The sequence below is a fragment of the Oryctolagus cuniculus genome, chromosome 17, assembly GCF_051225735.1.
Source record: "Oryctolagus cuniculus isolate XC-2025 breed Fujian yellow rabbit chromosome 17, ASM5122573v1, whole genome shotgun sequence".
Classification (NCBI taxonomy): Eukaryota; Metazoa; Chordata; class Mammalia; order Lagomorpha; family Leporidae; genus Oryctolagus; species Oryctolagus cuniculus.
Window position 1 is genome coordinate 791,581 of NC_142883.1, and position 21,457 is coordinate 813,037.

General features: G+C 60.7%; 1 protein-coding gene across 14 annotated transcripts in view; it reads left to right on the forward strand.

Moving 5' to 3' along the window:
- The window catches only part of CCDC57 (coiled-coil domain containing 57), a 78,953-nt gene that overhangs the window by 2,940 nt on the left and 54,556 nt on the right, over nt 1-21,457 (forward strand). For 9 of the 14 annotated variants that reach the window (XR_016224386.1, XR_016224387.1, XM_070060095.2 and 6 more), the window contains exons 2-6: nt 6,785-7,178; nt 10,397-10,505; nt 17,266-17,367; nt 18,847-19,004; nt 19,108-19,182. Coding sequence is in view for 12 of the 14 variants with exons in the window: in XM_070060095.2 (XP_069916196.2) it covers nt 6,785-7,178; nt 10,397-10,505; nt 17,266-17,367; nt 18,847-19,004; nt 19,108-19,182 (838 nt within the window). In the remaining 2 variants the exon portion in view is untranslated. Of the gene's footprint in view, nt 1-315; nt 753-6,784; nt 7,179-10,396; nt 10,506-17,265; nt 17,368-18,846; nt 19,005-19,107; nt 19,183-21,457 lie in introns of those variants that run through there. The other 5 variants (XM_089318560.1, XM_089318559.1, XM_089318552.1 and 2 more) reach the window with 4 other exon arrangements.

Below are 21,457 nucleotides of genomic sequence, written 5' to 3' on the forward strand. Positions count from 1 at the left end.
GAGTTACAGAGAGAGAGAAAGGTCTTCCATCCGCTGGTTCACTCCCCAGATGGCTCCGAAGCCAGGAGCTTCTTCTGCGTCTACCCTCATGGGTGCAGGGGCCCAAGCACTTGGGCCATCTCCCACTGCTTCCCCAGGCCATAGCAGGGAGCCGCACGGGAAGAGGAGCAGCCGGGACTTGAACTGGTGTCTGTATGGGATGTTGGCACTGCAGGTGGAGGCTTAGCCCACTGCGCTGCAGCGCCGGCCCTGGGGCTGACTTTGACCTTTCTAGGTTAGCCTTCTGCCGTTCGTCTGAATTTTAAAATCTGCTGCTGGTTTTCCCAGTTAGCTGCTGGCCAGTGTTTACCCTCAAACATTGCTCCGTGCTGGTCAGCTGAACATGAGTGTGGCTGACTCCCGCGTGCCCCGGAAGGTTGTCCCGAGACTCGGCAGGGCCCCACGTGGCTTGCTCTCCCCTCTCTGCCCAGCTCGTGGGTTTGTGGCCGGGGGTCCTGCAGCAACGCCCAGGCTGCTCCTCTCCCAGGTACCGCCTTTTCAGACGGCCTGGGACGTCCCTGGTCCTGAGCCCTCTCTGAAGTGTGGCGTCCACTGCGAAGAGGGGCTTGGCCATTAGCAGGGCTGACGTCCTTGGCCCTGCCAGGACCTGTGCAGACGTCAGAGTCCTCTCCTGACCGGAAGCACGGACTTCCAGGCCTCTCGCTCCACACGCAGGAAGCCCCGCAGGGCCCGCCCGCCCCGTCCCACCCCAGGTGAGGGAGCGCTGGAGCTGCTGCGTGCGGCCCGCGGGTGGGGGTGTCTCGGAGGGGCCTGCTGGCTGTCCTCACGCGCGGGGTGAGGGCTTCCGTGAGGGGTTCCGGGTGCTTTTCAGGCCTGACGGGTGAGCTTGCCGAGGTCAGCGGGCTCTTTGTGTGCTGCCACGTAACTCTGTCCCGAGAGGCAGAGAGAGTTCCCTTCCTCTGATTCCCTCCTCAAATGCCACTGGCCAGGGCTGGGCAGGGGGAAGCCTGGGGCCAGAACTCAGTCCAGGTGGCCTACGTGAGTGGCAGGGACTCAGCCACTTGAGCCATCACCTGTGCCTCCCCAGGCCTGCATTGGAAGGAAGCCGGCGTCACACCAGGCACTCTGACGTGGGGTGAGGACGTCTTAACCGCTGAGCGCCGCCCCAGAGCGTAGCGTTCTAGAACAGACATGAGTGACGCCTGCCCTGTGCCATCCCTTCCCTGCGATGCCTGGGGGACGGCGGCCCCGCAGTGAGTGCCGTCGGCACAGGCCCCTGCCCCTGGAGCACTGGGCTCGCGGACGTCTGCCGCTGACAGACATTCTGGGTCCTGACTGAGTCTGTGATGGCCAAAGCTGATTAATCTGAGCCTGGGGCTTTGGGGATTATCTCCTGTGAGCTCCTGCAGCAGGGCTGCGGTGCCTGGTGGAAGGAAAGGGCCAGGCCCTGGGGGAGGGGACCCCTCCCGGTGACCCGGGTGACGCTGGGGGCAGTGGAGTCACTGCCGCCCTGGGGGAGGGGAGGACCGCAGGAGAGACCTCCCCCAAAGCTCCAGAAGGGACAGTGGGTGCCACTCGCACAGGCTTCCGGAGGGTGGCCTGGCTGGACAGGACCTCCCCAGGCCCCGGGGCCTGTGAGCAGAGAGCAGCGTGTGCCAGGGCCTGCTAGGAACAGCTGACACCCAGGGGAGCTGCGGGCAGTGCGGGCCGCCCCGGGCCTGGGGTCTGTGTGCTGTGCTAGCGACTTGAACCCCATCTGCGAACGGCCAGGCGCCGCGGGTGCTTTGGGCAGAGCAGCACCGTGCCGTCCGAGTTCTGTATTAGAGGAGCAGCGCCCGTGGGCGGCGGTAAGAGGCGAGCCTGGTGGCAGGGACCTGGCACAGGACAGGGTGCTCCTGTGTCCCCAGAGACCTGTGACCTCCCCGTGCGTCTCTGCAGAGGGCCGTCGTAGTGGCTCACGGGCACTGCGCCAGGGCCCCGAGTCATCGGGAAGCCCGGTGACTGGGCAGCGCCGTGTGTGTGTCTGCTGGGGCCGAGCAGGGGCAAGTGCCTGGCTGAAGTGCATGTGCTTCTGTGGCTCGGCCTGGCCGGACGCTGGCGCTGCTACACCAGAGTCGGCCGTGGCCCGGAAGGCGAGGGAGGCTTTCTGGGAGTGGTAGCTGAGTGGGGTCCAGCGGCAGAAGGGCCTGCGTGGGCTGGGGGAGCCTTCCAGGGAGAGGGCAGACGCAGCCCAGGTGCTGCTGGGGCTCCCACAGCGTGGCCCCGGCTCTGAGGAGCTTGGCAAGGAGTGGCAGGTGCCTCGGGACCCAGGTCTTTTGTTTTTAAAGATTTATTTTTATTTATTTGAAAGAGTTAGAGAAGGAGAGGCAGAGAGAGAGAGATAGATCTTCCATCTGTTGGTTCACTCCTCAGTTGTCTGCAACTGCCAGAGCTGTGCTGATCCGAAGCCAGGAGCCTGGAGCTTCTTCCGGGTCTCCCATGCAGGTGCAGGGCCCCAGGACTTGGGCCATCTTTACTGCACTCCCAGGCCACAGCAGAGAGCTGGATCAGAAGTGGAGCAGCCGGGATTTGAACTGGTGCCCCTATGAGATGCTGGCGCTGCAGGCGGTGGTTTTACCTGCTTCACCACAGCGCCAGCCCCCGGGTCCAGGTCTAAGTGGCATGGGCAGCCCCAGGCAGGCGTTTTTGAAGCTTCCTTTGGCGGCCACAAGTAGGTGAGTGTGGAGCAGAGAGCCGGTCAGGTGTCCTGCAGTAAGACCTGGTGGAGGTGTGGGTGCAGGCCGAGAGACAGCCGGTCAAGGTGCTGCTGCAGGGGGCCGCAGCCTGGGGTTGGTGCTCGGGCAGCTGGCAGGGACCTGCTCATTCTGGCAGGGACGGGGGCTGGCGGTGCCTCTGAGGGGCTGTGCATCTGGCCCTGCCCTGTGTGGTGAGAGAGGGAGGGACAGGGGCCGCAGAGCATCCCTGCTGCGGAGCCTGGTGGGAGAAGCTTCCCCTGAGGACGCTGAGCCGATCCGGCTGGCTAGCAGCGTGACCAGTTCTTAACGGGTGGGGCCTGCAGGTGCCCGGGGGAACGACCGCAGAGCAGGCCTGGGCAGCGCCTCACCTGTCCAGTTCCGTCGCAGTGGCCGCTTCGTTGGAGCTGAGTAGCAGAGCGCTGTCTGCCTTCGCAGCATAGGCCTGCCGAGCCCTGTCCTACGTACTCATCGCCCCAGAACTTCCCGCAGCCCCGAATGCCCTGCCAAGGAGGCCTGTGCTTTTCCCCGCGGAAGGCACGGGCTGTGTGTGCGGTCCTCTGGCAGCCATCGCGGTCGTGTTCGCAGGGGCCTTCAGCGCCTGTCCTCAGCTTTGCGTCCTGGTCTTTCCGGGTGCTGGTCCCTCCTGTACTGCTGAGAGCAGCGAGCGCACAGCTGCGCCCCCAGAAGGCACCTTCAGTCCTGGGGTGTGTCGGGATTCCCCACTTCCTGGAGACAGTTTCCTTGCTGCTCCCCAGTGTAGCTCTGGGTGCTGCCGCTGGGGGTCACACGGGTGTGCTGTGGCCACACAGCCCTGAGAGCTGGGGGTCTCACTGACCCCTGGGAGGCTGCTGGCTGGCTCCGGAATTCTCAAGTTAATGTGGAACATACACACACAGCAGAAACCCCGTGACGTGCGGTTATCTTGTTCCTGCGTCCGAGTTTTACGTCCGAGCCCTGCGCACCTTGGCCGGGGGCGGGGCCGGGGGCGGGGGCGGGGGCGGGGGCGGTGCTGGTAGTAGAGCAGCCCTCGCTGCTTTGCGCCTGAGGTCTGGGGCACTTCACAGCCGTGAGCTGCGCACGGCCTCTTCCCTCGCAGGGTCTGGGAGTGAGTGGACAGGGCCCGGGACAGCGGTTTATTTTATATATGTTTATATATATTTTTATAGATGTATGTAAAAGCCTGGGGTCGGCGTTGGGGCACAGCAGGTAAAGTTGTCACCTGGGATGCTGGATCCCATATGAGTGCTAGTTTGAGTCCCAGCTGCTCCACTTCCCATCCAGCTCCCTGCTAAAGGTCTGGGAAGGCAGTGGAAGATGGCCCAAGTGCTTGGGCCCCTGCACCCACGTGGGAGACCTGGAAGAAAACCCTGGCTCCTGGCTTTGGCCTGGCCTAGTCCCGGCCATTGTGGCCATCTGGGGAGTGAACCAGCGGATGGAAGATCTTTCTCTCTCTCTCTGCCTCTCCTTTCTCTGTAACTCTGCTTTTCAGATAAATAAAATAAATCTTAAAAAAAAAAAAAAAAAGACAGCCCGCTTTCCAGGAATCAGACTGGTTGCCTTCTCTAGGATGAGACTGACGGTGAGGCACGCACACCGCCCCCCCCGCCCCCCCCCGCCTCTGTGGCACAGCGGCTGAAGCTGCTGTGTCGCCTGCATCCCTGTGGAGAGCTGACCGCTGCACTTCCCATCCGGCTCCCGGCTGATGCAGCCGGCAGGCAGCAGGCGATGGCCAGCTGCTTGGGACCTTGCAACTCGGCGGACACCTGGTGCAGTTCCTGGCTCCTGGCCGTCGGGGCATCTGGGAGTGAACCATCAAGTGCAAGACCTCTCTCTCTCTGTAACTCTGACTTTCAAATAGAAAAATCATTTTTTTAAAGATTTATTTATTTGAAGTCAGAATTACACAGAGAAAGAAGGAGAGGCAGAGAGAGAGAGAGGTCTTCCCTCCAATGGCTCACTCCCCATTTGGCCACAATGGTCATAGCTGTGCCGATCCGGAGCCAGGAGCCAGGAGCTTCTTCCAGGTCTCCCATGTGGGTGCAGGGGCCCAAGGACTTGAGCCATCCTCCACTGCTTTCCCAGGCCACAACAGAGAGCTGGATTGGAAGTGGAGCAGCTGGGACTCGAACCAGTGCCCATATGGGATACTGGTGCTGCAGGTGGTGGCTTTACCCACTATGCCACAGCGCCAGCCCCCCAAAAATACTTTTTTAAAAAGTCTCTTTCGGGGATAGTTCTGTGGCATAAAAGGTAAAGCCACCACCTGCAGCACCAGCATCCCATATGGGCACTGGTTCGAGTCCCGGCTGCTCCAATTCTGATCCAGCTCTCTGCTATGGCCTGGGAAAGCAGTAGAAGATGGCCCAAGTCCTTGGGCCCCTGCACCCACGTGGGAGACCTGGAAGAAGCTCCAGGCTCCTGGCTTAGGTTCTGCGCAGCTCTGGTCATTGCTGCCATCTGGGGAGTGAACCAGCGGATGGAAGACCTCTCTCCCTCTCTCTGCCTCTCCTTTCTCTGTGTAACTCTGACTTTAAAATAAATAAATAAATCTTTGTGTCTCTCTGCCTTTCAAATAAACAAATAAAAATAAATCTTAAAAAGAGTCTCTGCTGAGCCCTACTGAAAAAGCACTTTTTGGGCAGGACCTTGTTCAGGTACCTTGGTGCCCCCTGGGGTCCCCCGGCCGTGGGCCTGGCTGGACGGCACCATGTTCAGCAGCCAGTCCCTGGCAGGTGCAGAACTTGTAGGTACTTGCTGGCAGTTTGACAAAGTAGTTTTGTGCTGTTGACTCCAAGAATGAGAAAATTGGATTAGTGTGTTGTGCATCCTTGTTTCTTTGTGTGTATCATTTTTTTAAAAATTTTATTTATTTATTTTTTTGACAGGCAGAGTAGACAGTGAGAGAGAGAAACAGAGAGAAAGGTCTTCCTTTGCCGTTGGTTCACCCTCCAATGGCCGCCACGGCCGGCGTGCTGCGGCCGGTGCGCCGCGCTGATCTGATGGCAGGAGCCAGGTGCTTCTCCTGGTCTCCCATGGGGTGCAGGGCCCAAGCACTTGGGCCATCCTCCACTGCACTCCCTGGCCACAGCAGAGAGCTGGCCTGGAAGAGGGGCAACCTGGACAGAATCCGGCGCCCCAACCGGGACTAGAACCCGGTGTGCCGGCGCCGCAAGGTGGAGGATTAGCCTAGTGAGCTGCGGCGCCGGCGTGTATCATTATTTTACTATGCACACAGAGGAGTCCTTGGCTAGAGAAAAGCATGCAAACTTTACTTTTTTTAGATTTATTGATTTATTTGAAAGAGTTACAGAGAGGCAGAAACAGAGAGAGATCTTCATCCGTGGTTCATGGCCCACATGGCCGCAATGGCCAAAGCTCTGTCGATCTAAAGCCAGGAGTCAGGAGCTTACCTGGTTCTCCCACGTGGGCGCAGGGGACCAAGGCCTTGGGCCATCTTCCACTGCTTTCCCAGGCCATAGCAGAGAGCTGGATCAGAAGTGGAGCAGCCGGGACTAGAACCAGCGCCCATGTGGGATGCCGGCACTGCAGGCAGTGGCTTTACCCGCTATGCCATCCACTACGCCACAGCGCCGGCCCTGCATCGTTGTTTCCTAATTTCATTTTTCCTCGCACCTTATTTTTGTTGTTTCGCCAGAGTATCAGTGTGTGACTGATTGGAAATAAGCGATCCAGGGAAGCTGATCCTGGATGGGGACCCCAGCCCCAGGGGAGGAGTGTGGCTGGGAGGGGCTGTGGCTCCAGTCCCAGCTCAGCCAGCAGCCCCAGTTTTCCTAACTGCAGGCTGGAGCAGGCTCCTTCTGCAACTGTGCTGTGGAGCCTGCTCCGTAGGTGCGCACAGCCTGTGTCCGTCGTCTCTTCCTCCCGCCCCCCATGGCGGGGTGAGGATGGGGTAGAGCCCCGCGGTCTGGGCCTCCCCGTCCCCAGACTCAGGTGTGGCCAGTTTCCGTGACCCTGGGACCGTGAGGGTCTGAGGTGGGCTTGGTGGAAGGAGCTCGACCCTGAGCTGCCCGTGCTGCCTTCTCTTACAGCTGCCGCCATGGTGCAGCTGTGCTCGGGGTCGGCCATGAACGAGCTGCTGTCGCGCAAGGAGGAGGAGTGGAGGGCGCTGCAGGCCCAGCGTGCCCGGCTGCAGGAGGCGGCCGTGCAGGAGGCGCAGGGCCGGCTGCGGCGCCTGCAGGAGGACTTCCTCTACAACCTGCAGGTGCTGGAGGAGCGGGACAGTGAGCTGGAGCGCTATGACGCTGCCTTTGCCCAGGCCCGAGGCCGCGAGGAGGCCCGGCAGGCCGAGCTGAGCGAGCTCAAGATAGAGGTGGCCAAGCTGAGGCAGGCGCTCACCGTGGAGGCCCGGCAGCGCGAGGAGCTGCAGCGGCAGCACCAGCTGATGCAACAGGAGCACCGCCTGGAGCTGGAGCGTGTGCACAGGTGAGGGTGTGGCCGCGGGCTGGGCGTGCGCCGGCCTGAGCGTTGGTGGAGAGAACGGTCATGTGGTCACACGCTCCTCTCATGTAATCAGTGCTTTAAAGTGCTTTTTTAGAACTACAGGAGCGGGGTAGCCCTGTTTGAGAGGGGCAGTTCTCAGGGGGACGGGGGGTGGGGGGAGTCGCTGAGAGCCGCGGGAGAGCCTCGCGTGCTCCCAGGCCCGCAGCCTGCTGCTGGGGCTCCCGGCCTCCTTTGTCTGCCCTTCGTGTCAGGACGCTGCGTGCTGCACGTGCTTTACCTGGCTCTCTCCTGAGTGTGGGCGCAGTGACTCAGAGGGCCTCCCGTGGGCATGAGCTGGCTGGCAGGACGGTGTGCCCTCCTGTCAGCAGGTCAGCTGCAAGGAGAGGAGACCGCGGCCGTGGGTGCAAAGCCACTTTGTCTGAGCCCGACCTCTCGGGACCTGGCCCCCTGCAGGAGCCCATAGGCCTGGCAGCCAGGGCTCCTGCAGGAACCTCCCTGTCACAGGAAGCACCGTCGGGCCAGGGTAGGCACAGTCCATCTGTGTGTCACCTGCCAGCGCGGCCACTGGACCCCAGCAGTGCTGCCTGTGATGCGCTCACACCACAGAACGCCTTCCCGGGGAGGCAGTGGGGGTCGGCGTCTGCAGCACCCACCCCGCGTGCGCTGACGTTCAGTTCCCTCTGCCGGCTGCAGGCGGGGCTTTGCTGTCTGCCCTGTGTGGCCAGCTGTCCTCCACGTGGCGGGTGACCCTCTTCCTCATAAAAATGTTTACTTATTTATGTTCATCTGCTTGAAAGGCGGAGCAGAGACAGCTCTTCCGTCTGGAAAGCGCTCTCTGAAAAGTGCCCCGCGTCTGCCCGTTCCTTTTCTCCAGGCGCAGGATGTGTTCCGCCACGTCTGTGTTGGTCAGCTTTCCCTTACCGCGACTAAGACACCTGAGAGGAGCTGCTGGGGGGGACAGCTGGGGGGAAATGCTGAGGAGGGGAAGAGCTGGGGGGGACAGCTGGGGGGGAAGAGCTGAGGGGGGACAGCTCAGGGGGAAGAGCTGGGGGGACAGCTGCGGGGGAAGAGCTGAGGGGGGACAGCTGGGGGGGAAGAACTGAAGGGGAAGAATTGAGGGGGGACAGCTAGGGGGGAAGAACTGAGGAGGAAGAGCTGAGGGGGACAGCTGGGGGGGGAAGAGCTGAGGGGGACAGCTCAGGGGGACAGCTCAGGGGGAAGAGCTGAGGGGGGAAATGCTGAGGGGGGAAGAGCTGAGGGGGGACAGCTGGGGGGGAAGAGCTGAAGGGGAAGAATTGAGGGGGACAGCTTGGGGGGAAGAACTGAGGAGGAAGAGCTGAGGGGGACAGCTGGGGGGGGACAGCTGGGGGGGAACTGTGGAGGGGGAGCCACTGAGAGGGGAGGTTTGTTTCACCTTAGAATGTGGCGGTTCACAGCCCAAGACTAGGTGGCCCCCTTGGTGTGACAGCTGATGGAGGCCAACAGCGGTGGAGTGGGTGTGGAGGGATGACCGTGGGGCTGGCGGTGGAGTGGGTGTGGAGGGATGACCGTGGGGCTGGCCAGGAAGCAGAGAGAGACACACACACACGCATGTACACATGCACACACACTGTGTCAAACTCAGCTCGGCCTTGATAACCAACCCCGGGGCTGGCGCTGTGGTGCAGGGAGCTGCGCCGCCGCCTGTGACACGAGCGTCCCGCAGCGTAGCACGGGTTCAGGTCCAGCGGGTCCACTTCCCGACCAGCTCTCTGCTAATGCTCCCGAGAAGGCAGCAGCGGACGGCTGCTACCCACACGGAAGATTTGGATGGAGTCCTGGCTTCTGGCTTCAGCCTGGCCCAACCCCAGCTGTTGTAGGTATTTGGAGAGAACCAGTAGATGGAAAAGCTCTCTCTCTCTGTCACTCTGCATTTCAAGTAAATTAAATTTTCTTAAAGTAAAAATTGCCAACCGTCGGTGCACGTTCGGTGCAGCGTTAGGACACTCCTGGGACGCGGGCGTGCCTGGGCTTGAGTCCAGGCTCCAGTTCTTTTACTTTTTTTAAGATTTATTTTATTTATTTGAAAGACAGAGTTACAGAGAGAGGTAAAGAGAGAGAGAGAGAAGTCTTCCATCCGCTGGATCACTCTCCAGTTGGCCATAATGGCTGGAGCTGGGCCAATCCAAAGCCAGGAGCCAGGAGCTTCTTCTGTGTCTCTCACGTGGGTGCAGGGGCCCAAGTACGTGGGCCATCTTCTACTGCTTTCCCAGGCCACAGCAGAGAGCTGGATTGGAATTGGAGCAGCCGGGACTCGAACCAGCGCCCATATGGGATGCCAGCGCTTCAGGCCAGGACTTTAACCAGCTGCGCCACAGCACCAGCCCCCCTTGGCTCCAGTTCTGACCCAGCTCCTGCCAGTGCACACCCTGGGGGCAGGAGGTGACGGCTCAAGATGGCATCCCTGCCCTTCCTGTGGGAGCCCTGGATTGGTATGGGGTCTCCTAGCTTCTGCCTAGCCCAGCCCCAGCTGTTCAGGCATTTGGGGAGTGAACCAGAAGCAGATAGAAGACCTCCATGTCTGTCTCTCTTTCTCTTTGCCTTTTAAATAAACAAGAGTTTTAAGAAGAAATAACCAACCCCTTTCATGAGAGCCACCTTCCAAGGGTGGGCCCTCCATGTCCCAAAGACCTCCTAGCAGCCCCGCCTCCTAGCCGCCATGATTAGATCAAGTCTCCGCCCTGCATTAGATTTAGTCCATCAGCACACTGGGTGTGAACGTCGGCTCCAGTGCAGGGTTTGCAGTAGCAGGAAGCTGGATCAGAAGTGCAGTACTGGGACTTAGACTGGCACGCCCGTAGACCCGGGCCTTCCTTGTGGCTGCTTAATGTGCTGTGCCACAACACCCACCTCTCAGCAAAGACAGAGAGAGAGCTTCCATCCATTGGTTCATTCCCCAGATGGCCGCTGTGGTTGGTTTTAGTCCAGGCTGAAGCCAGGAGCTCCGTGCGGTCTGCCGTGTGGGTGCAGGGCTCCAGAGCTTTGGCCATCTACAGCTGCTTTCCCCAGGCACATTCGTAGGGAGCTGGGCTGGAATCGGAGCAGCCGAGACTCGAACTGCTGCTCGGATATGGGACCTGGCATTGCAGTGGTGGCTTGACCCACCGCGCCACACGCTGGCCCAGCGTGGCGTTTCCTATCGCCGTGTTTTATCGTCGTAGTGACAAGAATGGGGAGATAGAGCATCACCGGGAACAGTACGACACTCTGAAGTGGAAGCTGGAGAAGAAGCTGGAGGGACTCGATGGTGAACTTGCTCTGCAGAGACAGGTACGTGCGCACTCCTGGATGCGTCAGGCCCTCCCTAGCAAGGCGTAACTTCCCTCAGTGGCGTTTGCCCTCCGCCTGGTTTCCCATAGCTGAAACGTTAGGATGCGAAGTCAGCACGTGTTCTGTGTGAGAGAGGAGACGTGATGACAAGACAAGGGGACGTACTTGTGAAGGTGCGGTCATTGCTGGAAGCTGTAGCTCTCTTTGTCTGCCCACCCTGTATTTCTGTTTGTCTTCAGCAGGCGTCTCAGTGGGTCATGGTGTGGGGAGCAACTCGGACTAGACTAAGTTACTGGAATTAAGACTTATTCTATGCATCTGCTCTCCCACAGTATGGCGCTGGGAGAGGAGGAAACAGCTTCTACACAGCTGTCTCTCACCAACTTGAGTGATGAGCTGCAGGAGTTGATCCTGCTCCTGATTGGAGGAGAGCAGCGTACTCGGCGTGTGGGTAGCAGAGTTGGGATTGGTGGAAGAGGACTATAAAGGAGGAGAGAGACAACATGCACCAGGAACACCTGAGGAACACCTGAGCAGCCCCCGAGAGAGCCGGCCGGCGGTGTGCCGCTCCCCCGCGGAAGTGGGGAAAGTGGCAGGGGGAACCGCCCTTCCACGGAGGTGGAAGGGTCGGTAGCCAACCCGGGAAGAACCAGCAGCAAACCCGGGAAGGGCCGAGCAGACAAAAGAACAGCGCAGGGTCCTGTGTCGTTCCTCCATGAAGAGGGGGAGCGACATAATGGTGCCGTGACTTGGATAGGAAGCCTAGGCGACATCATGGTCCTTAAGCTGATGGGGTGGCCCAGCCTGCATCCTGTCGGGTCTGCGGCATTCACGCTCCTGCCTGGATTGGGCTGTTGTAATTAGACAGACCTAAACTCGGGGCATGGGAACCCTAAAACACACTCTAGGGGTCACCAGTATGCCGGACACACTTGCTCCCTCACCTCCATGTGGACAGTAGGGCAGTTCCCCTTGGTAGTTGGGACCAGTCGCCCTAGCCAGCCCTGTAACCCCTCTGAGTCTGCTGACCCGGGGTGTGGAGGTCTGAGGTGGCCAGTGGCATCTTTACTTCAGTTCAGAGGAGTTGTTGCCGTGCCCCCTGGAGGAAGCGTCCTCTTGCTGGAACCGAGACCTCTAGGCTGGCAGAGTAGAAAGTTGCAGGAACTTTAAGCAGAATTTTGATAGTGAGTCAGTGGGGTCAAAGCAAGTGGTACTGTTCCTTTTTCCACTCCTCGATTCCTGAATCCTGACTTGGGGGGTGCAGGGCCATCCACTGGACCCCGAAGCAGAGCATGGACAGCCTGCTGGAGACCCTGTGGCTGCCCAGCTGGTCCTGTCATTGTGCCTCCAGCACTCTGGAGCCAGCAGCTTCAGGACGGTGAGGAAGAGGTGAGACCAGTGAGTTCCACAAGCACGAGTCCATAGCCACCCTTGATTGTGGTGCCGTGAGGTCCTTGGTCAGGAGCAGTGCTGTGGGTCCACCTGGCAGTGGGTCACCCTTGATTGTGGTGCCGTGAGGTCCTTGGTCAGGAGCAGTGCTGTGGGGACCACCTGGCAGTGGGTCACCCTTGATTGTGGTGCCGTGAGGTCCTTGGTCAGGAGCAGTGCTGTGGGGACCACCTGGCAGTGGGTCACCCTTGATTGTGGTGCCGTGAGGTCCTTGGTCAGGAGCAGTGCTGTGGGTCCACCTGGCAGTGGGTCACCCTTGATTGTGGTGCCGTGAGGTCCTTGGTCAGGAGCAGTGCTGTGGGTCCACCTGGCAGTGGGTCACCCTTGATTGTGGTGCCGTGAGGTCCTTGGTCGGGAGCAGTGCTGTGGGTCCACCTGGCAGTGGGTCACCCTTGATTGTGGTGCTGTGAGGTCCTTGGTCAGGAGCAGTGCTGTGGGTCCACCTGGCAGTGGATCACCCTTGATTGTGGTGCCGTGAGGTCCTTGGTTGGGAGCAGTGCTGTGGGTCCACCTGGCAGTGGGTCAGGCGTCTGTGGTTCCACAGGTGGCGGCTGTGGCAGGATCATTGTGTGCAGGGAAGGAACAAGACACGCCCCTTCCAGGATGGGGTGGCCCCGGCGCAATGAACCCGCTCCTGGGCTGGGGCCATGCCGGGGCTCAGTTTTGGTCTCTGCTGTTGGCAGGTGGGCACTCGGCACTGGCCATAGCCAGGTCAACTTGGTCACTGGAAGTCCATGTTGCGGAGCCCAGGTGTAGCCTCCGTTCCTAATGCCTGGTCAGTTTGTTCTCAAGTTCCCTGGGCAGTGACAGAGGGCAGGAGAGGGAGGCCAGCTGCTGTCACAGAGCAGATCCTCCCTGCTGGGGCAGCCGCTGGGTCACCCACGTCCCGCGCCGGAGTGTGTAGATGCGAGTCTGGGCTAGGCAGAAGCTAGGAGACCCCACACCAGTCCAGGGCTCCCACGGGAAGGGCAGGGGCACAAGCACTTGAGCCGTCACCTCCTGCCCCCAGGGTGTGCACTGGCAGGAGCTGGGTCAGAACTGGAGCCAGCACTCAAACCCAGACACGCCGTGTGCCAGCTTCCTGCCGATGCCGGCCCGCAAGGCAGCAGGCGATGGCGCTGGTGCCGATGCCGGCCCGCAAGGCAGCAGGCGATGGCGCGGGTGCCGATGCCGGCCCGCAAGGCAGCAGGCGATGGCGCGGGTGCTTGGGTTCTGCTGTGCGTAAGGGAGACCTGGACTGAGCTCTGTGCTCCTGGCTTTGTCCTGGGTTGACCCAGGCTGTTGTAGGCATTTGGGGAGTGAACCAGGGGATGAAAATCCGCCTCCTATCTGTCTGTCTGTCTCTCTGCCTCTCATATAAATAAAATAAATAATAATGAAAAGCACGGTTGGTGCTTTGGTACAGCTGGTTAAGCCACCACTTGATGCCACCGTCCTGTAGCAGCGCTGGTGCAAGTCCTAGCTGTCGTGCTTCCTGTGCAGCTCCCTGGAGTGCGCCTGCGGAAGCAGCGGAAGGTGGCCTGAGTCCTGCTCCGGCACCCACATGGGAGACCCAGGAGGAGCTCCTGGCTCCTGGCTTCAGCCTGGCCCAGCCCCGGCTGCTGCGGCCATCTGGGAAGTGAAACAGCAGGTAAAAGGTTATCTCCCCTATATGTATGTGTGTGTCTATATATACATACACGCACACACCACTATGCCTTTAAGATAAATGTGTTTTTTAAAAAAGGAAAAACTAGGAGATACATTGCCTAACCATGTCCAACAAAACAAACCAAAAACAAATTTTTTAAAAAGATTTTATTTGAGAGAGAGAGTTACAGAGAGAGAGAAAGGTCTTCCACCCTGTTGTCCACTCCCCAAATGGCTACAACAGCCAGAGCTGAGCCAACCCAAAGCCAGGAGCCAGGAGCTTCTTTCAGGCCTCCCATACAGGGGCCCAAGCACTTGGGCATCTTCTGCTTTCCCAGGCCATCAGCAGGGAGCTGGATCAGAAGTGGAGCTGCTGGGACTCGAACCAGCGCCCATATGGGATGCTGGTGTCACAGGCAAATGCTTAACCTACTCTGCCACAGTGCCGGCCCCACAAGATCTTAAAGACAAGTGCCTCCTGCCAGCACCACCCTACTCACATAGAACACAAGAATCTTCACCGCTTCTGCCGTCCAGAGCTGGCTTCCCCAGTGCTCTGTCAGTGTTCCCATCACGTCCTCCCACGGCCTCCCGTCAGGAGGATTTGCTTCACCACCATCCCTCCTGTGTGACCCAAGAGGGGCTGTAGGGCTGGAGCTGTCCCCTTACGGGTGGTGCCCATGTGTCCCTGTCCCACAGAACTGTCTGTAGACCGGCCCGAATCGCTTCCCTCTGTGAGCAGGGGCAGGCATGAGGGAAGGAGGTGGGGCAGCAGGGACTCCACAGTGGCTGGGCCCCTGCTCCTTGGGGCATTTTTAAAAAGATTTATTTATTTATTTGAAAGGCAGAGTTACAGAGAGGCAGAGAGACACAGAGAGAGAGAGAAAGAGCTTCCATCCGCTGGTTCACTGCCCAGATGGCCGCAATGGCTGGAGCTGCACCGATCTGAAGCCAGGAGCCAGGAGCTTCTTCCGGGTCTCCCACTTGGGTGAGGGGCCCAGGGACTTGGGCCGTCTTCTGCTGCTTTCCCAGACCACAGCAGGGAGCTGGATGGGAAGTGGAGCAGCCAGGACACAAACCAGCACCCGTGTGGGATGCCAGCACCACAGGCGGCAGCTTTACCTGCTACGCCACAACGCTGGCCCCTGCTCCACGTGACTGTGCCTTCAGGACGTGCCCAGCCTGACCACATAGACCCCACTTGTGTTGGCGGGTGCTACCCTGCCCTCCCGGCTTCACGGCTCGGTGGCTCAGATTCCACGTGGCTCATGACAGGCAGCTCAGGTCCCACCGTAGCTTGGTGGCCGGTGGTCAAGCATTCGGTCTGTCCTGAGGCCCAGGGGCTGACCCGAGCCACCTCAAAGAGCGGCTATTGTGGAGGACACAGGCCTTCCTCTGGGAGAGCGTCCCGGCCGCCGCCGGTGCTTCAGCCCTGTAGCTCTGCGGGGCCGCATGCCCGAGGGGGCTGGTCTGCAGGCGTGGGGAGGGTGCGAGGCTGCGTCTGGGCAGGGCCACTTGACAGGTCCCTTTGGCTGCTGCTGTGGAAGCCGGTGCTGGGGGCAGCAGCACGGACAGTGGGTGTGGCCTGGCCGCAGGACTGTGCAGAGACCAGGACTGGACCTTGGGTCGGCTGGGGCTGCGCTCCCATGTCTGTGCTCCCTGGCTGTGTTGCCTGAGCCCCTCCTTCACTTGGCTCCGAGTCTCAGCAGATGCGTCGCTGGGCAGATGCATCGGGGTGCCGTGTGCCAGCTCTGTCTTTGGGGCCGGGCAGTCCTCAAGAAGGCCAGACCCCAGCGCTCGTGGGCTGCTCGGCCGAGAAGTGGACCCAAGGGCTGTGTCCCTTAGGGTGGGTTTGAGTAGTGGAAGCAGCCGGGCGCTGAGGCGTGTGGGCAGCAGAGGCCATCGGGGACGCATCGTTAGCGAGGCCTCCTCAGGCCGCGCTGCACCCCTGCAGGGAGGGCTTTGGGCTGTGCGGGGCTGTCCCAGCCAGCGGGCAGGTGCGGGGCCGCTTGTGCGGCTTCAGGAGGGAGGGTGGGCTGGGCCGAGCCTCTGGGTGGCTCCTCGGGCCGTGCACACGCACAGCTTCTTCCCGGACCCAGCAGGGCTCGTGCGGGGGCACCGTCGCCGACACGGAGGAGTCTCATCGCGTTGGGACAGCAGCCTGTCTCTGGGACGAGGACACTGGGCGTTTGCGTGGTCCTGTTTGGCATTTATCCCGGGCGGTGCTGGAAGAGGCTGAGCCCGGCTGCCCTCTGCCCACTGTCGGTCTCTGGCCTTTTCGTGAAGTGAGGGTCTTGGTGCCCGCCAGCTTTGCTGCCCTCTGTGGACCAGTTTCCTGTCTCTTCTTTTGGGTCAGAGGCCGACTTGAGTGGATGGGGCAAATGACTTTCCTTGTGCCAGGTGAGGTGCGGGTGATGGTGTGACTGGCAATGCAGGGCCCACCTGGACACGGGAAGTCTTTCCTCGTTAGCTCGTCGGTCGGGGCCCCCAGAGGAGAACGGGAGCGGTTAGCAAGTAGTTCTTGGACACGAGAACGCTCTGTGGGGGAGGCTGGGAGGCCCACGTGCCGGGTTCAGAGTGAGAAGAGAAAGTTCCGGGAGCCTGCGCTGAGCCTGAGGCAGCTGCGCTGTGGTGGCTGGGGCAGGCTGTGGCCGGGCTGCTGCAAGGGCCCTGTGGCAACAGCGGGTGGGATCCGGATGCACCCGGAAGGGAGGGCAGCGAGGTGCCCCGGGGTGGCAGGGGCAGCAGGCGTCAAGGCCGACACTGGTGCGTTGGGGACCGGGAGGGGGCTGCGTTTGTTGAGATGGGGCCGGCATGTGAGGAGGTCGGTGGGGAAACAGACTGGGAGGGTGGTGGCTGGGCTGCCATGATGTCCCAGGGGACGTGCGGAGGGGCAGGGGCTCAGCCAGGAGCCTGGGCTGGTCACCCAGGACAGTGCCCAAGGAGCCTTGGGTGCAGACACGGCGGGGGGGGGGGTTGCAGGTCAGCCTGGAGGATCAGTGAGAGCAGCCAGGGAGGCGGGGATGGGAGGGAGCTGGCCGGGAGCCGGCGCGGTTCTGTTCCTGTAAACTGGACTTTCCTTCCTGGCATGAGCTCGCCCCCTAGTGGCCACCTGCAGAAGGCGCTTGCGGCGGGTCCGTGCGGGAACCAGGCAGGGGCTAGGAGTCTGTGCTTCTCAGTCCGGAGCCACCAGGGCCGCTGGTGTGACCCTCCTCCTCTCAGCAGAGAGCACAGGGAGGGGTGGCACCTCCCTGTGCCTCCTGCAGCTTCTCTGAGGCTCCGTGCAGGCTGTTGGCCGGCCCTCACCGCCAGGCGGATGCCTGCCGCCCCTGCCAGTCCTGGGACAGGCTGCTCCTTCAGGTCCTGAGTCGGTGGTCCTAGGGAGAGGCTGGGGTCGGTAGGTCTCCCTGTAAGATTCAGGTCGGTCCTCCCTCGGTGCACACGCAGACAGAAGGAAGGACCCAGCCTGCCAGGTGGCGTCCAGTGTCTGTGAAGTCGTGAGCCCGCTCGTTCGGCCACGGGGGTCCTGTGGCCCGCCGCCACCCAGCAGCACAGATGCCTCCCCTCCCCTCCCCTCCCCTCCCCACCGCTGCCTTGTCTGGGCGGCGCTTGCTCACCGCCGACTGAGCCGCGGGGGCGTTCTCTGGGCCCGTCCGCTCACCGTCAGCCCCTCTTGCTACAGGAGCTGCGGCTGGAGTTTGAAGCCGAGATGCGGAAGCGGGAGCAGGCGTTGCGTCAGCAGGCCGATGACATGGGCCACGTGGTCTTGTCCCACGAGCGCAAGGTGCCTGGGCCTGGGTCTGGAGGGCTTTTCTGTGGGGCAGTGGGAGCCCATCTTCAGGGTGGCGGCTGGAAGTGTGATCGGCTTAGGTGAGGCCCACGGCCCAGGCGCCGGCTGCATGGGCTGGGGCTGGGTGAGCGCCCTCCTGACCCAGTGCTGGCCTGTGGTCAGCCTGTGTCCTCCCTGGGAACCTGGTGGCTGGCCTGTGGGGCTGCTGCTGGTTTCCCGTTTCATGGCAGAGGAGCCAAGGCCTGGGGGCTCGGGCTGCCAGGGCCAGCAAGGTGGCATGTGGCAGAGCTGGCACTGCAGTCCTGCTTCCTGCTCTGTGCTGGCCGCCTCCACGAGCCCCTGAGCACCACCGCGGGCTGCAGGGCCACCCGGAGTCAACCGGGAGCTCGGATTGGGCAGGACGATCCCTGCAGCCTGGGGAGAGAAGTGGGCACTGCTGCCTGGTCTGGCCCTACTGGCCCCTGCCTGGTCACTGCACAGGCCCCTCCCCAGGGCCTCCTGGTCCTGTGCACAGTCCAAGGATAGCCCTTGGCCCAGCAGGAGGCCTCCAAAGCCCTGTGGGCCGTGGCCCCCAATCTGAGGGCCTGGGTCCCAGTCGGGTGACCCCTGGTCTCATTTCCAGGCACAGACACCTGTCCCCAGCAGCGCTGAGCCCAGGGCCCTGCAGGAGTGCTGCCGTGGCCTGGCTCCCCTTCCTGCTTCTGGAAGCAGTGCTGACCCTGTCAGCCAGAGCCCAGGCCTCCTCTGGGCCTTGGGGCTGGGGCTGCCCCCACAGACACCCTCACAGGCCACCCACAGCCTGGTCTGAGCGCTCAGCGGGCAGCTCAGCGGTGCCCACGCTTGCCGTGCTGTGCTCCGTGTTTGATCTCAGACTGAGATGTGCTCGTGCTGTGGGCGGCGGGAAGAAGCCGAGTTTCTCTGGGACCCCTCCCCCGTCTCTGGGGGCCTGTGCCTCAGCGAGTTTTGGCACGGGAGTGCGTGAGGGGATTCTCACTGCTGCTGGCTCAAATTTAGTGTTTCTCCTGTCTCGCAATCCTGATAAAATGGGATAAACCTCGAACCTTAATTATTTTTAAAGATTTATTTAAAATCTTAAAGATTTATTTAAATCAGAGTTACAGAAAAAGAGGGAGAGACAGAGAGAGATCTTCCATCTGCAGATTCACTCCCTAGATGGCTGCAACGGCCAGAGCCAGGCCAGGCGGAAGCCAGGAGCTTCTTCCAGGTCTCCCACGTGGGTGCAGAGGCCCAGGCACTTGGCCATCTTCTACTGCTTTCCCAGGCCATTAACAGGGAGCTGGATCAGAAGTGGGACTTGAACCAGTGCCCCTATGGGGCCAGCCGGGACTAGAACCAGTGCCCTATGGGGCCAGCACTGCAGGCAGTGTCTTTATCCACTGTGCCCCAACACGGGCCGCTGAAGCCTCAGTTTATTTCGTTAATTCCCATTTTGAATTCCTTTAATCCTCAAAGGTTAAACTGCTGAGCAAAGAGCTTGAGGCCATGACAGAGGCCGGAGCGAGGGCTGCAGAGTGCTTACAGAGGGCAGAGTCGGCCAGCGCGGCCTTGGAGAGGGAGCTGCAGGCCCGCACCTGGGAGCTCCGGGACCTGGAGGCCGTGAAGGACGCCCGGTGCGTGAGTCGGCGGCCCGCAGCCGGTGGCCCTGCCCCGCCTGCCTTGGCCCAGGCCGGCCCCAGCTCCTGACCGTCTGCCCTGTCCCCTGTTTCCTGTTAGGATAAAGGACTTAGAGGACGAGCTTCACGCTGTGCAGCTCACCAGGAAGAAAGAAGAGGAGGTGTTTAAGAGGAAGTGAGTGTCCGCCTCTCGCATCCCTGGCCCTGGGCCTGGGGAGCAGACCTGGCCGCGCGTCCCACGTCCCCGGGCCCGGAGGGCGGCCCGGCCCAGGGTGCCGCTCGGGAGCTGGCTGGGTGCTCGGCTGGCTCTTCTCAGCGATGTTCAGTGGTGCACATTAAACTTGAACTTTTAGGGCATTTACGAACCAGTTTGTCAGGTTTAAAATTATTTTTCATTTTATTTGAAAGGCAGGGTGGGGGAGACATCTGGTTTACCCCCAAATGCCTGCAACAGCTGGGGCTGAGCCAAGCCGAAGCCAGGAGCAGGAACTCGGTCCAGGCTTCCCAGTGGGCGGTGGGGACCCAAGTACTGGGGCTGTCACCTGTCCAGGAGGGCACGCAGCGTCCGAGGCCCCTCAGCGCCTGTGCCCAGCCTGCCCGGGGCCTCGGTTTTAGGTCACAGCACGTTTCACTTTGGTGGCACGGTTCTGTCGGCTTTTGCTCACTCTACTGCAGCTGGGTGGTTTTGCTCTCAAGCTGTGAACGGCTGAGCTGTGCCAGCCCCGAGGCCCGCGGCAGCAGGGCAGCACACTCAGGGAGTGAGCCTCGGGCCGAGTCCGTGCCGCACCCCAGGCACAGGAAGGGGCAGGCCTGGGGGTCTCAGCGCCCCCGCGGGAGTGCTCTCTGCTTCTGCTCTGAGGAGGCGTCACAGTGATGCTCACGAGGACCCTGGCCTGGAAGCAGAGGGCGGCCGGTGGCCCTGCGGGGACGGCCACGTGGCACACGCTCAGAGAGGAGCTGCCTGTCCACCCCGACCACAGGGACGGGCTTGCGGCTGCTTTCCCCCTGCTGGGGGGTGACGTTGGTGTCAGTCATCTCCCAGGCAGAGGGCGGTGAGGCCAGGGCCCCTGCAGGCCTCCACGTCCACCCTGAGGATCTCTTCAGATGCTAAACTGAAGTTGTTGAGAATGGGAGTGACTCCCACACGTCCCGGCTTCCCCCGTCGGCCCCCTTTGAGCTCCCCGTTCACTCTGCTCCTCACAGAAATTTATCTGAATGAATTTTTTTTTATGCTGGAAAAGTTTTTTTTTTCTTTTTGATTTCCAGGGAATTCATTTAATTAGACTTTCAGAGGGCTCTAAAAATCTGCATTTTTCACAAGGACCCCAGATGATTCTAGGTTTTGATTGCAAGTATGAGAAAGAATTTTAACCTTCATTTGTGTGTCAGATTACATAAACAATAAAATTAAAGTGTAAGTCATGTGATGGAACAGCATCTTTGTAGTAAAAGATGCCTAAATGCAATATGGTTTTAAAAATGAAATCGTATGTGGTTCAAAAAGCTGCTAAGCCGAAAGCTGTACACAGTGAGAAACGTCAGCGGCAGATGCGCACACAGATGGAGGTGTGCCTCTGGATTCAGGCACGGCGCCGGGCCTCGGAAGCCGTCTCCACGTTCTCTGCATCCGATTGGATCCTGGCGTTATTTCATTTCCGGTGTGACGTCCTCCACAAACGTGTGTCATTGGCTGCTGCTTTGGGGTCCGTCTTCAGCCCCTGTGTAGCCCAGAGAAACTCCTCGGTGACTGCTGAAAGGTGGTGAGATGAGTCTAACGAGGTCCACTCATCAACTGGGAAGAGTGATAGAATGACAGAATGATGTCCGCTGCGGTCGTGAGGCTCTGAGTCTTCACAGTGACTTCCGGGTGAAGGCATGACGGCGGCTGGCATTGCGCACGGCAGGTTAAGCAGCCACCTGTGGCGCCGGCGTCCCGTGTGAGCCCCGGGTCCGGTGGTGACCCATCTCCTTCCTGCCGGGCCTGGGAAAGCAGTGGGAGACGGGCCAGGTGCTTGGGCCTCGCCACTCAGGTGGAAAACCCAGACAAAGTTCCAGGCGCCTGGCTTCAGCCTGGCCCTGTGCCAGCTGTTGTGGCCATCTGCGGTGTGAACCAGTGGATGGAAGATCCCTGTCTCTCTGTCTCCCCTCTCTCTAACTCTGCCTTTCAGATAAGTAAATCTCTTTAAAATATCTCGTAGTGATTACTAGTGTACACTTCACAAGGCTGCACTGCAAAATTCAGTAGCGATTAAATAAGGTATGAAATGCCTGGCAGCTCCTGTCGCGGAGGAACTCCCCGCGCAGGGCTGCCGGTCTGGTGGAGCTTCCGCACCGGGCAGGCCTGATTCGTGGGCAAAGTTGGGAGCTGCCAACCTGCTTTGTCAGGGCTCTGCGCTGGCGGCAGAATCCGCCTCTCTCGGCTCCAGAAGGGCTGGGCCAGGGTCTCACCG